Source organism: Perca fluviatilis, chromosome 15, assembly GCF_010015445.1.
Source record: "Perca fluviatilis chromosome 15, GENO_Pfluv_1.0, whole genome shotgun sequence".
Lineage (NCBI taxonomy): Eukaryota > Metazoa > Chordata > Actinopteri > Perciformes > Percidae > Perca > Perca fluviatilis.
The window spans coordinates 6,585,407-6,603,005 of record NC_053126.1 but is presented as its reverse complement, the minus strand read 5'-3'; the positions used below and the strand labels follow the sequence as shown (position 1 = coordinate 6,603,005).

The following is a 17,599-nucleotide window of genomic DNA, read 5'->3' as shown; positions in this document are numbered from 1 at the left end:
CAACATAATATAGTATGACTTTTTTTGTCAACCTATACAACTACTTTTTTAGGACTTTTTGCAACATACTATATACTATGACTTTTTTCGAATTTTTCGACATACTATACTATGACTTTTTGTGACTTTTTTTGACATACAATTCTGTATGTTTTTTCCCCGACATACTACAGTATGACACACTATACTATTACTTTTTTTTTTCGACATACTATACAATGACTTTTTCGACAACCTATACTATGACCTATTTATCACTTTTTTTCTACATACTTTTTTCGAATTTTTCGACAAACTTTACTATAACTTTTTATCTACGTACTATATTATGACTTTTTCCGACAACCTATACAATGACTTTTTTGGACATAGTTTACTATTACTTATCACTTTTTTGACATACTATACTGAGCTAGGCTGACAAGCCAGACCCATTACATTTGCTGCCGATAGGGTGCGTCTAGATTTCTAGGCTGAGCCTTTTTTCAATTTTTCAACATACTATACTATGACATTTTCATTACTTTTTTCAACTAAATCAGAGAAAATAATTCATTCGGGTGGGTGGAAGGCGGCAGATAAAGAGCCGATCTACACAGATAGCCTAGAGTGCGTTTGTATAATATGCCTTTATATTTATATAGTTCTTTTCTACAGCCACTGACGTCGCTTTTAATGACAGCTCAGAGGCAGAGATGTCTCGTGTTCGTTTAGGCTCTGACACACCAACCCGACGGCCGACATGTCGGTCTCGTGTTTGTTAAATGGCTGACGCCTCGACTCCTCGACTCCTCTCTCCTCGGGGCTCTTCCTCGACTCCTTGACTCGAATCTCCTGTGGGCGGGACTAAGACGCGAGGAGGGGAGTCGAGGAGAGGAATCGGGGATGCACAAACTGGGAAATGGTAAAGGCCGAGCGTAGTGCGTCATAAAAACATTAAGTATGCCAAATAAATCCACCCAAAACACCTGTGTTTAGGGTCTTTAATTGTAAAATGACATCAGTGCAAAAAGAAGCCCGGATGACAAAATATGTGATGTGAGATTTTATTTTAATATAAAATACATAAATAAAGCATCTGCAGGTGGCATCAGGAGCATGTGCACATATTCATATACACACATTCATATATGTGTAGGATTCAAACACACTACCAGGCATACAATTGACCCCACAAAAATAAAGTATAAAGAAACAAAATGATGGTAGCTGCAGCCATTTGAGAATACGGTACATAAATAGATCTTGCAGGGACCAATGCCTGCACACTACACAGGTCTCATAATCACAAGAAGCACTGCAGCAGTTGTGTTAAAACCGATCATAACTCATCCGTTAACCGTACAACAAACCAGAAATCACTGTATTTATGAAGATATGTCTCTCATATGTTGCAAAAGATCTCCCATTGAATAAAAACGTTCCAAAATGAGAAACATATTTGAAAAAGAAAGCAACACTTTAAAATCAATGTCTGACTAAAATGTCTAATTTCTAAACCGGTAGAATTTTAAACATGATGCCTTTACTTTTTCAAAAATGATTACACTAAATACATTTTGGAAAGAAACTCTTCATCTTTTCTTGTTCCCTCAGCTCCAGAAAAGCAAGATAATATTAAACATTTTTGACAAGTTGAATGCAGCCTGTAACATTCAAGAATACAGTTTTATTTAGTTTCAGTATCTCCTGGGCGCTACTGATTGCACATTTAAACATCGGTCCTTAAACATAACACAAGGCTCGGTCTCACACTATAACTTGAACACGGATCTCTGCTCAAGATTTCTTTGGCCAAATAAACTGAACTGTTTAACAAATGACTGTTCAAAGCATCTTCAAATGAAAGTCATATTTTTTTGTTGGGTTGAAACGTACAAAAAGGTTTTACTTTGCACTTAGATCTGTGGACAAGTTAGAGGAGGTGAGAAGAGTGACCAATCAGACTTTGGGGAAAGGGGCCGTCCCCATTTCAATGAAGGCGCATGGGGCCAACACACAATCATACTATGTATAGTTCGCACAACAACAAAAATTACGTATAAACCAACATTCCTCCAACAATTATAGTGCTGTTTTCTATTCAGTCCCTTAATGATGAAAACAAACAAATACAAACTGTAAAATCAACTTGTATCTGCCCTAAACTGCTTCAAATAAGCTGCGTAAAATGGCACCAAGCATGGAGTGACTCCTGCAGTAATGTGCGCTCAACCCTCCTCCACGGAAAACTATTGAACATGCAGCACAAGCCCTGTGAAAGCAGCAGAACAGACTGATATGTTAGGGCATTACCCTCCCTTTGGGTTTGTATAAAGCCTCTGTACACCGTAGACCTATTTTATCTCAAAACATAATTCTCTTCTTTCATTTAACAGCAGTATTCAGACTTGCTGCTAAAAAAGCTCGTAGAAAAAAAAATTTGATATTTAGCCGTTTGTCCAAAAGACAGGAAACAGTCAACAGCTTCTTGACCAGAAGAACCTCACTGATTGGGATGTTGTGCTGAACTTAAATTTGTTTTTGCAGGTAGAATCTGACATTAACCTGTTAGTCAAGAGACTGTTGAACAGCAGTGCTGAGCGTGAGGGGGGGGGGGATAATCAGCTCATGTAAAGCTGGGTAGGCATAGACATCATCATCATCATCATCATCTTACTGGTAGAAAATTAAATGACAGCGAATACATTTGATGGATGGGTTTGTCTATGCCAGGGTAGTTTTAAAAGCTCCCCAGGCGTGGAAGCAGCGCGAGAAGCAGTGGGGCTCGTTCCCCTTCCGCACCAGTCGCAGCTTTCTGGGCTGTGCAGTGTCCTTAGAGCGCATGTGCTGGATGTAAACCTGGAGAGGAAAAGGATTTAGTCAAATGTGGATATGGATATATAAAACACCAAAACGTTTGAACACAGTTTTGAACTAACCTGGCAGGCTTTGAGACTAAGTTTGATCTCCACCTGGCTGGTCTGATTACCGACCCACATGTACACCTGATGGAAAACAAGAAACAGTCACACAGTAATAAAGGCAATGATGAAATCAAACGGATTCCATTGTAGACATTCAGACAAATCTATAATCAACTGTTACCTCTTTGCCGTTGTCCAGCAGCATGATGTCATCATCGGCCAAGTCGTCCTGACAGAAGTCTGAGCACTTCTCAGACACGGAGAAATAACCCTTCTCGTTCGAACACCTGCAGGAGGGAAAGGCAGAAGGGGTGGTTGGGGAGGGGGGAGAAAGCAGGATGATAGATACAGACAGATAAGAAAAGATGAGTGGCAAAAAGAGATAGTATCACATATTGATTTATAATTCTACACACTTCTTTTAAAAAAGGTCCCATGGCATGAAAATGTCCCTTTATGAGGTTTTTTAACATTAATATGCGTTTCCCCAGCCTGCCTATGGTCCCCCAGTGGCTAGAAATGGTGATAGGTGTAAACCGAGCCCTGGGTATCCTGCTCTGCCTTTGAGAAAATGAAAGCTCAGATGGACCAATCAGAAATTTTCTCCTTATGAGGTCATAAGGAGCAAGGTTACCTCCCCTTTCTCTGCTTTGCCCACCCAGCGAATTTGGCCCACCCATGAGAGAGAGACATCATGGCTTTCAAATGAACAAAGTGGCAGTTGGTCAAGGCCACACCCCCACCCTCCACCTTGCCCCCCCTTTCCTCCTCAATAGCAAGACAGAGAAATGGCACATCCTAAGGAAAGCTCATTGTGGGACTGGCTCTAGTGGCTGTAATTCTGCACCAAGGCTGAATTTGGGGAAAGAGACTTCAGATACAGTATTAGGGGACCACTAAGGTCTATATAAAAGAGACTTTAGATACAGTATTAGAGGACCACTAAGGTCTATATAAAAGAGACTTCAGATCCAGTATTAGGGGACCACTAAGGTCTATATAAAAGAGACTTCAGATACAGTATTAGGGGACCACTAAGGTCTATATAAAAGAGACTTCAGATACAGTATTAGGGGACCACTAAGGCCTATATAAAAGAGACTTCAGATACAGTATTATGGGACCACTGAGGCCTATATAAAAGCATCCAAAGAGCACCACATCATGGGACCTTTAACTAGAATGACTAAATTAAACCTACTTGAAAAACATGTTTACTCACCTGAAGAGCCGAGCGTGTTTCATATAATCCGCATCTTCATCATACTCCTTCTGAGAACCAATCCCCACCCAGAAGAAGTTCTCTGGCTCCTCCCCCTCATTAATTACCTAGCAGACAAATTGATAATTGAGAGACACATCAAAAAAATACATACATAGAGACATTGCACAGCAGCTAAAGTATCGTTCTCAACTCTGGATGCAAATAGCTTTTCATACACACTTTACAGAGAGAAAGGTGGTCAGTGCTATAGACAGTGTGCAAGTATTTCATTAGTGCAAATACGTCAAATTTCATTTTGGGGTGTAATTATTTCTTTTATATGTGAGAGTATTTAGTGTTTATTTGAAATAGTTTAATGTTCAGCTCAGTTTAGTTCAGCAATGAAAGGAGATGAAATTTAGGTTGAAATGGGAGCTTATAGTGAGAGATAATGTATGTGCAGATTTATACTTGAGAGTATTTTTCTTGAGTATGTCAAGTTACACCGAATGAAAAAGAAATGAAAATACATGAATATAGGAATATTATATTCCTAGAAAGGCACACGTGAGCATACGCATTTACCTGTTTGCTGTACGTGTCATCGAACATGTTGTTCATGATGTCCTCGGCCAATTTGGCTTCGTCTGGGTCAGCAGCTCTGCCCACCCAGGTGTAAACGATGCCCTGATTGTCTGTGCTCTCAAACGGTACCTGCAGACAACGTACACTGTTACACAGAAACCAAAGAGAGGACTTTTTTGATCTTTATATAAACAGTATACAAGTAGGAGGAGACACAGGGGAGAGATCTCTGGTAGGACTCTGGTATACAAATTATTGGTATATTGTTGTTTTTGTAAGAAAAATAAATAAATCACAACCTTGAGAATGAAGCAAAACTCTGAGTTGAGATTGCTGGAATCTGTTCCAATCTGGATTGTCCTAAGAGAGAGAGGCAAGTTAAAAAAATTAAAAATAGTTTCTTTAAACTGACCAGGACTTGGGGTGTGTGTGAATCTGATAATTGGTGATAATAGAACTATGTCAACCTGGTGCAAAGTGCGCTGCCATTGGTGCGTATGTGGTAGAGGGAGGGCTGAGCAGAGTCAGTCTTCTGTTTCCTCTTCCCTTTGTGGATGATGAACTTCCTCTTGAAATGGGAGAGGAACTTGAGGTTCTCCTGCTGCTGTGTCATACGCACCACCTAAACAGCATGAAAGGCTATGGTTAGCATTTTATGCTCAGAGTCTGAATTTCAGCGCAACATTGTCCAAGAATGCATAACAAATCTATGACAATACCTTCAGCTTTCCAGGGAAAAGACTCTCAAACTTCTTCTGAAGGGAGAAGGTGAAAGTGAGCCAGCCCATGTTGGAGGCCTGCCTGCCCTGCCAGAAGTACACTACACACTGGAAGTCCTCCTCGGGCTGTTTGTCCTCCTCCTCCTCTGTTGCTGCACTCTTTTCTCCTCCTTCACCACTTCCCCCCTCCTTCTTTTCCTTCTCCTCCTCTTCGTACTCCACAGGCACCCAGTATCTAAGAAAGCACAGCGAGATTAGTGGAAGACAAGGACTTACTTTGACAGAACAGTGTCGAGCCAATGACGCCACTTCTCTTCTATGTGTAAATGAACAAATATACATATTTTTGTATTAAGGTATGGCCCTGTACTAGGGTTGCATGATACTGACAAAATGTGATATTGCGATATCGATTATGAATATTGCGAAATCAATATTTATTTCGATATTTTTAAACATATGTAAAATTACTAAAGTTATGGGAAAACGCATCAAAATAGAATCTTAACAAATTAAACAAGTTTTCTTACAACACAAGGTTTATTTCAACTGACGGTCATATTGGACTGGTCCAACATGAATAAATAAATAAGGACCATGTCTACAGAACAGGACAATTTTTACTGGTTGGACAGTATAAAATATATAAATAACGACCACGTCTACAGAACAGGACATGTTTTACTGGTTGGACAGTATAAAATAAATAAAGAGAACAGGACATAACTTTTCTTTAGTTGTCCCTATCCATTTCTTCACTTACACAGTCACTCTGTGGTAATATGCACACACGTGGTAAGCAACATAGGGTTTGTCACATAGTGGACCCGTGTGCACTAACATGTCCATGTAACACGGTAACTGGCCAATGAAACATGATCATTATAGCGTTTCAAGCGGGCTCTAAATCAAACACAATTAACGGACGGGACGCAGCGCTCCACAAAATGAACTAAATATTGCATACTTATCGATATAATATAATATTGCGCAACGTGATATTGCGATAACGATATTGAGTCGATATATCATGCACCCCTACCCTGTACACTCCATAAACTGTAATCGTCAGGCACATCCCTACCTGCAGAGGAAGACATAGCAGTCCTGGGTGTGGAAGTGCCCAAACTCCTCCTCAGGCAGGCGAGCAAACTTCTTTCCTTCCAACACAAATCCTTCCATGCCATCCAGGTCCTCATTCCACTCATCCATCAATTGTTCAGCCTAGAGAGAAATTGGAATCAGAAAGGAATTTATTGCCACATTAGCCCTATGTGGAGTTTGCCTTGGTGATCGGTGCATACGTACACAAACAAACAAACATATTAAACATTAATAAGAATAAACAATAAATACAAAAACAAGTTTAAGTAGTTTAAGTAGTTAAAGTAGTAAGTTAAAGCACTGTGTGCAATGGGCAGATGAAAAGATAAATATGTAAGAAGTGGAGGCTAAAAGAACATCTTTCTTGTTTGTGTAATTTACCCATCGAAATACTGAGTATAATGGCAAATAATAACTGTGTGTCGTTACCTCAGTTAGGGGCATGGCTGGCTGCCTGGGCAGGAAGAGGGCTGTGAGGTCAGCTTTCATCTTGTCTTTCTGCTCTGCATCCTTCTTCACCTGAGAGAGAAAACGCAGATAAACACTTACTGTGCTAACCAGACACAAGCAGCTAAATCTGAAGACACACACACATGCACACATCTAACATATTTCTGGTTTTGGTCCGTGGATATTTTAAATGAGTATTTTATGAGCCACTAGACCCATTTCAGGTTATTAGTAGCATTTGACTGGTAGCCTGCTATTAAAGTATCAACATTTAGATCACGCAAGCATGCACGCATGCTAGCCCGCACAAACACACCTTGCCCTGCAAGTTGTCCTTCTGTTGTACAGTCTCAGCTGCTCTGGTGTAGTCCACCTTCAACACATCATCCCAGTTCTTAAACTTGGACTTAAACACCTGAGGAAGAGGAAGAAGAGCAACTAAGATTACATTATACTGTGCTAAACTGTTCAGAAACTTAAACTTAATAACAGCATTTAACCAATTTGTTTACTATTGCACTGGATTTGATGCACAATATAATGCAGGTGGTACTTTACATTATGATGCATTTCCAAGGGTGTAGAATAAACTATTTAAACAGCAACTTTACACTTACACAGACAATATATGGGGTTTCTATAGGCACATCTATTTATTTGTGAGACTGCAAGTGGCCAGTAAGGTGCATTTATATACAGTATTACTACACAACAGACCAAGACAGGTAAAGCAAGTGGACGGTATTGATTTATAAATTGATAACACTTTTACTTCCCACAGTCTCAGGACTGCAGCAGCAGTATTTGAAGTGGTGTGGTATTACCTGGCACTCGGTGCCCTCCAGGTTGCGGGTGACACAGGCATGTTTGGGCCGGTGCAGCATGGAGCAGATCTCCTGACCCAGTTTTAAGGCAGCAGCTCGGACAAGGCGTGGGGACTTCCTCCCGATCCAGATGAACACGTCAGACCAGCAGTCAAGGATGTACACGCACTTTGTGTCCAGCAGAGACTGCACCTGAGAAGAGGGATGGAAATTACGGAGGAGGAAGTAGGAAATAAAACCATACCTTCTAGAGAATACGCAGTAGACAAACATACCAGTCTCATCTCGGGCAAAGTGTCCAGTTTGACCTTGTGGTCTTTGTGTTCGACTGACAGCTTGTAGTTAATCTGTGGCAGCTCCAGGTAGCCCAGACCCAAGCCCACCTACAGGACAATGAGAAAAAAAAACATCAGTGAATTGAGATTTACACTCTGTAGGAGCTTTTTGCTTTTCGCTTTGACATCAAACCCTCCGCCATCGTCTTGCCTTTTAACTGTCCTCTATACGTGACTCCTGCTACTCCAAATTTTTTGAGTAATGGCCAAAATCGTGTTTTGGGAAGTCACAGTAAACCTTGACCTTTGACCAGATCAGGATGATTAGTTCATTCTGAGTCCAAGAGGACCTTTGTGCCAAATTTGAAGAAAGTTCCCGCAAGGCGTTCCTGAGATAATGCGTTCACGAGAAGAGGACGGACAGAAGGACGACGTGAAAAAAAGAATGCCTCCGGCCACGGCTATGGCCGGCGCGGAGCATAGAAACATAGTTACAGTTACACGTGAGTTCAAGCCTGAAATAGAGCAAAAGACAGTAAATCTTACAGACCGCCTACAACACTGACTAATTTTTTATTACACCTGCTTTACTTTAACACTGCGTTTACACTTCTACTGTAGAGCACATTAACATTCACACGTTGAAGTCAGTTACGGAGACTATACTGTATAAAGGCTATTAAAAAGACTTACCTTGTATAGTTTAGGTCTGACAGGAGAGAAGTCATCTGGTACGTGTTTCTTGATCTCCTCCGGTTGTCCTCCCAGTACCTCCCAGAACCCCGGAGGCTCCTGGTTCTGCATGAGGGTTGCGATCTCTGCCTTCCCCTTACGCTCATTTTTATTGATCTTTTCAGCAAACAACCTGAAAAATGAAAACAATGCACACAAACACTTTGAATCACTACATTTTTTTTTATTATGTTTAATTGTGTCCCAAACATGGAAACCAACTTGAGACTTGTCTTCCAAGTGGCAGAAAAGTGTGTATTACTTATTGATTTGTGTCGTACCTGGCTTTTGTTGTTCCGCTGAGAGTAGCGTTGGCTCCTCTCCAGATAAAGATCTCCGGCCCTGTGTCCAACAAGAAGACATACCTGCCGAAAAGAAAAAGACAGGATGTTAGTTCCACACTAAATGAGACAAAGTGTGCATATCAAATAGCAGCAGAAAGAAATGAGCAACAAATCAACTCCAGGTCTACAGTAAATGCAGTGATTATGCCAAAAAGAGAGAGGAGTGATGGAAAGCATTAGCAAGGGAGTATTTGTGCTGAAGAATGTGGCAAAATATGCGAGTGTTCGTCATGTCACGCTACCGAGGGTCGAGGGACGAGGCCTTCACTGGTACAGACTCCAGGCGGATGTTTTTCTTGCCATAAATTCTGTACAACCTGACAACACAAAAGGATAAAACCTGAGTTTCCAGACCAAAAAGACGCAGCAGTCACAGAATGTGCTTCTAACTACAGCTGAATGTGCAAGCTGTAAACTGACAAAACAAAATCAGAGTCTACATAAACTTGATTTTAAGTAGCTTTTCAAAACAACATGTTTCTGACAAGATTATAATAATCAAAGCCAAAGAGAAAAAATATAAAACATTTGACTTGACTTCGAAGGAAGAAAGAAGACTAATGGAAACTATGCAAGGTGCATTTCTGAAAAAACTTTCCTTCCAGCCTACCTGACAGGATAGTTTGTGTCCTCCACAGTGTAGAATCCGCTGGATGTTCCTCCCTCAATGTAGGAGATCTCATTGTTAAACACCTGCACACATGACAAAAAACATTTAAAACAGCACGTAGTGGCTGGAGGTTTATACATGTATAGAGATTATGTACCGCATTCAATTAAAGAACAACATTTAAAAAAAGTTGAGTAGTGAGCAGTGAGTTTCTTATGTTAAGGTTAGCTTGATAAATTATCAATTGTTTCTTCATTGTTAGCTATTTAGGGCCCAATGGTTTCCTCGACAAGGAAAACACAGAAGGAATCGCCAAAGGGGCGGGATAAATACAACTAAGATCAACCATCACACCCTATGTGTACATTTCATTTATAATGCAAAGCTCAAATGTGAAGCACTTTATTTTATAAAAGGATGGAATTTTTTGTTTGATAACTATATTAAAGCACCTCTTTAAAATAAAAATAAGGTATTCAAATCCATTTATATTTAATACATTTTGAATATTTCTTCTTATTATGTTGAAATTTAATTAATCTTACACAATTTTAGGGCACTCTTTCTGATGAAAAAATTTGCATTAATTGTAAAACAGTTCAGAAAAATAAAAATGAAAAACAGAATTTGGGAAAAATAAAACGGAATCTGGAAAAAAACTAAAATGGATTTCATAGGGCCCTAGTGTAAATTTCTGTGTGAACCATAATATATATTTATATTGTATGTACAGTATTTCTACATACAGCACTGAACTCCTCGCTCTCGTCTCCCATCTCCTCGCGTATTGTCCTGCACTCTGCCCCAAGAAAATTTCTGAGGTTGACGGCATGGATGGCAGAGCCAGCCTTCTTGTCCAGAGTGGCCTCCTGGCCGATCCAGTAGAAGATCTGCCAGTTCAATGCGCCGTTGTCATCCAGGAAGGTCTACAATTGCAAAAAGAAGCATGTGAGAAAGATGGATTGGCAAATACAGTACGTGAAGGCTTACAGATGTTCCAGCTGTCGTCAAGAATAATCTATGTTTTATTAATCCAATTTGTTTGATGATAATCTAAGTAATGATAGTCTGTACAATCAACGGACATGTGGCTCCTGTAAATGATGGCAGATTTGATTTGTTACCTTGAGGACGATGTAGCAATCAGCCTCATAGAACTTGCCATGGAAAGTTTCATCCACTGGCATTGGAACAAAGTTCTCTATCTGCCACACTGATACACCTGGAACCTGTAGGCGGGGAAAGAGAAGAGATAGTACACTGATATATGTACAAACAAAGCAGAAAACCATAATTTGACATGTGTGTAATCAATCTTTAGGGGAACTTTGGTTGATTGTAGCTGAGAAAGGGTAGACACATTACCTGCCCTGTATCCTCCGTATAGAACTCAGAGTAGTCCAGTTGAGGTTTCTCTATACTCTTGTCCCAGCGTCGGACCTTTAAATCAGCATATTTCAAGTCCCCGTTCTCCTACAAAATTAGCAGATTTCTTGGTAAATAAAACGTAAATTAACTCTATCGTGTTCATTATCATTCCCGTGGGCTGCGTAGCCACCGTTCCTCATCTTTTACTTTACCTCCAAGTTGTTCTTGTCGTGTGCAACATCACTCATGCCCTTCAGCACCTGCTTTGCCTGATCGTCCTGAGAACAGTCCTTCCTCCTCCGGAGCCTCATCTTCCTCGCCAGGGGATCTCGGGGGCTGGCTCCTGGACACATGTACACACAGATAGGGATTTAAGCCTCTAGAAAATTCTCACATTTTATTGACAGAAGAACAAAAAGGCACTAATACTGTACACAGGGTCCAAAACGAGCTGGTAGATTTGATTCACGCACCATCCCAAAAAAAAAAACAATGGTAATCTATTGAGTAGCTGGTAAGATTCACTAGCCATTTGGCTGGTGGACAAAATAGTTCATTTGGAACCCCGACTATACACACTCACGTCCAAACTCTACATATAGTTAGAGACGGACGTACCTCCTCCAGCAGCAGCTACAGTAGCAGGCGAGGCCCCGGCCAGCCGGAGCTGGTTCTGCAGGGAGAAGTCGATGTTGTACCACTCTGCTGCGGTGTCGGCTGGTTTAGGAGGCATCACCAGGTTGGGGTTCTCACGCACATCCAGCATCTACAGAAAGACGCAAAATATTTGTGTTTATCTTTTCCTAAACTATAAGTATTTGTAGAGATTAAGTAATATCCAATGAAATATATGTATTAGATGCAAACATTATGATGTTATGCTATGTTTAATAGCTTAATCATTTTAGGTCCTGGATATTATTTCTATAATATTCCTACAGAAACATGAAATGTACTACATTATGATTTATTTGTTTAAAAATAAAAAATTAAAATTATTTATTCATTATTTATTGAATTATTTATCTAATTTTCACCACTTTATAGTAATCATTTCACATTGTTCTCAAGTTTTTATGATGTTTCTATTTTATGTCACATATAACATTTACTTTATCCAACTGTAAGGGATTTATTTCTTTTTTTTATTGAAACTTTTGTTTTAGTCAAAAGTATGAATAATTTAAATAACTGAATCCACTTTTACAAAGTAATCAAACCCACATAATGCACCATTTACCCAATATAAATGCCGTTTTCAGTCCAGTATTATCTGAGTACTTTACTAGTGCCGTTAGTATTTTACCTCTAGGTCAGTCAAGAAGTGGATGGCCTCAGGCAGTGTTACCAGGCGGTTTTTATTCAGCACCAGCTTCTTCAGCTTGCCACACCTAAACAACACAAAACCACATATTCACATAACCAAATGTACAGGGGGTTGGCCCAAGCTAAATTTCCCACACTGTGGAAGAATAAAGTTGATCTATCTTACAGAGAAACATCATCAACCACAGCACCCTCAATCTGTGCGTTTGTTCACCTGCATAGTCCCTCTGGGATGAGTTCCAGGTTGTTGTTAGCGGCCATGAACTCAGTGAGGCTGGACAGTTTGCCCACGCCTGGTGGAACCCCATCAAAGTCCAGTTTGTTGGAGTTTACATACAGCTTCTTCAGTTTGGACAGCTTACAGATTGCAGACTGGAAGGAGACACACGAGCAAACTTTAAACGTTCATACACTAAATTATAAAAAAGGAAATGTATCTAAATAACTGCTTGATCAAAAATACAGAATTCTAGCAAGAAAGTAAATCAGATTAATAAATCACTCAGTAAACTAATTTTGCTCTTTAAATGGTCGGTTCACCGAAATTCACATATTTCTCTATATTTAGCCATGCAGATAGTTTGCCCAGATTTTGAGATATTCATCTCTTACATTTCTGCCACCACCCAAACAGAATTAAAACACATTTGTGGTATAATATTGCAACATCCCCAGCTACGCAACTTACTAAACCCTGGTAGTAAAAAAAAAAAGAAGAAAAAAAAAGAAGAGGGACTTCTAGAAACAGCTGTGCAATTATGATTGTCCTTACGGGCAATGAGGTGAGCTGGTTGCGGCTCAGGTTAAGCGTCTCTAGCTGAGTCCACTGGTCAATGCAGAGGGACAGTTCTGAGATCTGATTACTGCTTAGGTTGAGTCTCTTCAAACTGCCCAGTGAATAGAGGCACTCTGGCACCCGAGTCAGGTCGTTACATGACAGGTCAACATCTGAGAGAAGCAGGAAGGACAGAGGGAACACATGTTTGTAAAAAGTACAGTGATGTTTTCCCAGACAGAGAGTATGATGATATGCACAAAGCGACACATTTATGAAAAAGGTACCACACAGCCAACAGGTAAACAAAAAAAGGAAAATGTGCCAGTTTATATATATATATATATATATGTGTGTGTGTTTGTGTGTGTGTGTGTTACCTGCTAAATGTGTCAGACCCTCCAAGCTGGTGGGCATGTTGCTCTGGGTCCTCTGGGTGTTCCGCAGGTGGAGAGTCTGTAATGCCACCATGGCTGGCAGCTGGCTGCTCAGACACAGAGATAAAGAGAGTCAGAGCAGCATGAAATAAATGCATATTTCTGTTTTCTAAGTGAATTAACCACTTCGCTTTAGGCTTAACATGACTGGAATGAGCTCTGACTTCCTGAGTGTTTGGGTGAAGGTGGGAAGTGAAGGATAGAGGTAACAATAAAAGAAACAAAATCATGTCTTCTTACCGCAACTGGGCGTGCATCAACGGGTTGTTGTTCAGTGTGAGTGTCTGCAGGTGAACCAGGCGTCTCATCTGCGGTGGCAGGCTGTCCAGCTTGTTGTCACTCAGATCCAGATACAGCAGGTCTGTCAGGTTGATGAACAGCTGGTTGGGGATGGAGTCAATGCTGTTGTGGCTCAGATTCAGCACCAGCATGTTCCTGCTGTTCTCCAGGTCCCTGGGGATCTCGGTCAGCTGATTGAAACTCAGGTCCTAAATGTGAATAAAAGGAAATTTTTTTTTTTTTTTTTTTGAAAATACTGTACATGAGCCAGTTATTTTTGTGACAGTAAAGTTTTATAATCAATTGAAAAATAGGGAAGGTAATACCGGAATATAAGGAAAGGAAGCATGTTGTTAAAATAGGTGTGGGTACACTGTCAAAGAAAGTCTTCAAGAGTGTGATAAGCTGAGAATGAGCGATTGTGTGAGATTATTACATACCAGCACAGAGAGGTCATCTAGCTGAAAGATATCATCGGGGACTCCAGAATTTTTCAGGTTGTTGGCTCTGGCTACCACCGCCTGCACACATAGTGAAACACATTTAGGGCACTATTATAATTACACTTTGGTACAAGTAGAAACAGGCTACAGTCAAAGCATTAGATTGAAATCAACAGTGCTTATGACAAGTGGAAGAAATCGGCACGTTCTTTATGTGTGTTTTCTTATGCGTGTGTGGCTGTCAGTTACCCGTAGGTTCGGTAAGCTGGACAGTTCTCCATGTAAAGTAGTCAGGCTGTTGTGACTCACTGAAATATGCTCCTGAAGAAGGAAAACACAGAGGTTTTGTTTAGAGATACACAGTGCACTGCACAAACAAAACATAAACTAAAACCCCATCTAACACCTCGATATGGTCATGGCTGTGCAATGTACTTCTTGCACTAATGCCTTGAAATAGAATGACCTAACTGCAAACAGGATAAAATCGAGGCAGATAAACACACCACAGACACTTTGACTCCTAGCCATGATAACAGACTAATCTTATTTATCAACTCCTGGTAAGATCAAGCAAGTTGGCATGGATCACCTGCTGACTGAAGCTTTGGAGGTTTAGATTAGATAATCCTATCAAAGATATTGGGGATTAAAGTAGGGCTGTGTGTGTTCTTAATCGCTGATTAAATGCAGAAACTGCTGTTGTGATGTCCTTTCTTACCCGTGCATCAAGTAAAAAAAACAAAAACAAAAAAAAGAGGCATGTTTTGAATCAAAGATTAACAATACTGCTATCAACAATGCAGTAATAGATGGGACATCGAATTATATAAATATAAATTGATATATATATAGTAGACAACAAACAAAAGTGCTATGAAAATACTACTAACCTATGACTAATAACATACACTTTGACACTGTTACTATTAGCGATAATAAAGACAATAATACTACTGCCATTGTGGTGGTGGTAAAAACAACATAACAATATTAAAGAAGAAGATTGTTAATTCTTATTTATAAAGACTCATTAGAAAACAGATCAGCAACACCATGCTTATGAATTAATGCTTCCAAATTTAGAGATGTGTGAGGACACGATAATAACTAGCAAAAAGCCCTGAATGTCTCACCAGCTTCTGCAGAGAGGCCAGCTCCTCTGGGAGGTAGCACAGTCCGGTCCTGTTCAGTTTCAGCCATCGCAGACTGCTCATACACTTGACATGCTCTGGGAAGTACCCACCCTGTAAAGACAGACAGGGGAGAGAGGTGGGAGACAAAGAAGAAGAGGAGTCGGAATTACTTTTGACATCAGTCATACTGCTATTGACTTTATCAATGCTATGTCTTTGTAATGTTAAATTGTGATGAAGTTGGTCGAGGGTGCAAATAGAATCCACCTGACATTGCCTGTAAAACCCATTGGAGTCATTTTTTTTTTTTTACCAAAATCATTTGAACCGGAAATATTGACACATACAATACCCTAAATGTAGTGTTCCCATAATACATTGAGATCTGTTTAACTGGAACTGGCAGAAGACATTTAATGCAAGGCCAGTAAATAAAGCAAAAAGGCTGTCTTCGAACATCTTCAACATCATTTCCACCTCATTGACAAAAAGTATCAAAGGTATTCTGCAGATATTTGGCCAGCTGTGATGTTTAGTCTATATTATATTACATACACTATATTACAGTCACGATAAGAAACCTGAAAAGTTATAGTCGTTATGATCTAGGGCATAACTTGGCAGAGGAAATGATGTCATCCTACACTTGCTGAAATTAGATCAGCCATTCAGTGTGGAGGATGGTCTGGCAAAGCGAGACTAGCCATTCACTAACTGATAAATAAACATGTTATTTCTCCAGCTTATCTGTACTACTTTAATACTGGCATGACAGCTAGCGTTAAGTAACGTTACACAAATAGTTCTGTCAGTTCAAATACATGCCAGATGATCTCAGTCAGCTGTCACTGTTGCTTTTCCAGTCTCCCAAGCTGAGCTCGCAATGTGTATCAAAACCTACAAGTATGACGACATTGAGTCAACAAACTCTAAAACGTTAGTTAATATTGTCTGACAATATACTTATCTAACTTAAACGCTGATAAAGCTGACATGTCCTGAATCGGAACTTGTGCTTCTGACCCACACAGCCAGAGCTATCTAAATGTAAAGCTAAAAAAAACTTAGCTCGCTAACGTGACGTTGGAAACAAGAGCCCAACTACCCAGAATAATCTAAGCGCTAACAAAAATAACGAAGCAATGCTAACGTTAGCTACCTTTGCAAACCCATAACCCAAAACAGATATTAACCGCGTAGCAGGACGCTTGTGGCAGAAACCAGACTGTTAGCTAGCTACGTTACTTTGTCCATGTCAAACGTCTGACAACTGGCTAACGCCCAATGCTAGTAATGTTAAGCTAGCTAAGCTAGTGTTTTAGCGAGTATTGTTGCGAGCCTCTAACTTGAAATAGCTTTAGATAGCTAAACGTATTAGTTGTTCAACAGCAATGGATATAAAATCAACAAATATTGTGTAAAAAACTTACTTTGAAGTCGTTTCCACTGAGGTCTACCCCCCTAATGAAGGGAAGAACTCCGGTGGAAGCCATTTCTGGTTTATTGCAGCTGCACTGCCCTCAACTGTCTATTTTGGGCTAGAGGCAGGGAGGGTTGTAGTCGTCATACGTACATACCGCGCTGCTGGAGCGATACGTCGACGCGGCCGCCATGTTGGGACGGAGTAGCGGCGCCTTCTAATCTAATGCACTAGATAAGAATTGTAATTAATTTTAATTGTTAATTAATCCACAATTAAAATAATTATTCCCCCTGAATTTTTAAGCGTTTTGTACACTTTCCAGACATGTATTAATGATACAGGATACTTGGTTAAATTGAAATGCCGGTTTTATACCAAAATACATCTTGTAACAGGATGCGGCTTTACTGGCTTTTAAGTCTTAATATAATATAATTTAAACTATTAACTATAGGGACTAAAACCGTTTTTGTATCAGGCTATAAACATGTTCTGCTGTGAAGTTGGGATTTTATATATAATTTAATATTAATTTATATATATATATATATTTTTTTTTTACAGTCTATGGGCCTCAAGTAATGCTTGAATAATATTTGTAATAATAAGTTAAATTATGACAAACATTTCAGCATCTTATTGGCATATCACTAATTACT

At 39.8% G+C, this 17,599-nt stretch overlaps 1 protein-coding gene across 1 annotated transcript; it reads right to left on the bottom strand.

Annotated features, from left to right (window-relative positions):
- Positions 1 to 1,032: 1,032 nt before the first annotated feature.
- Positions 1,033 to 17,045, bottom strand: flii (FLII actin remodeling protein). The gene is made up of 31 exons (XM_039825266.1): positions 16,948 to 17,045; positions 15,518 to 15,628; positions 14,631 to 14,702; positions 14,379 to 14,459; positions 13,900 to 14,147; positions 13,603 to 13,706; positions 13,220 to 13,395; positions 12,662 to 12,819; positions 12,428 to 12,512; positions 11,740 to 11,887; positions 11,334 to 11,464; positions 11,119 to 11,226; positions 10,878 to 10,982; positions 10,500 to 10,679; positions 9,754 to 9,836; positions 9,386 to 9,460; positions 9,081 to 9,164; positions 8,761 to 8,932; positions 8,068 to 8,175; positions 7,793 to 7,984; positions 7,285 to 7,383; positions 6,948 to 7,037; positions 6,499 to 6,638; positions 5,415 to 5,649; positions 5,163 to 5,317; positions 4,995 to 5,055; positions 4,696 to 4,824; positions 4,129 to 4,235; positions 3,088 to 3,193; positions 2,922 to 2,987; positions 1,033 to 2,841 (listed from the first exon to the last, which is right to left on the bottom strand). Exons 1-31 carry the CDS (start codon positions 17,008 to 17,010, stop codon positions 2,707 to 2,709), a joined length of 3,807 nt encoding a protein of 1,268 aa, XP_039681200.1. The 5' UTR covers positions 17,011 to 17,045; the 3' UTR covers positions 1,033 to 2,706.
- Between the last annotated feature and the right edge of the window lie 554 nt (positions 17,046 to 17,599).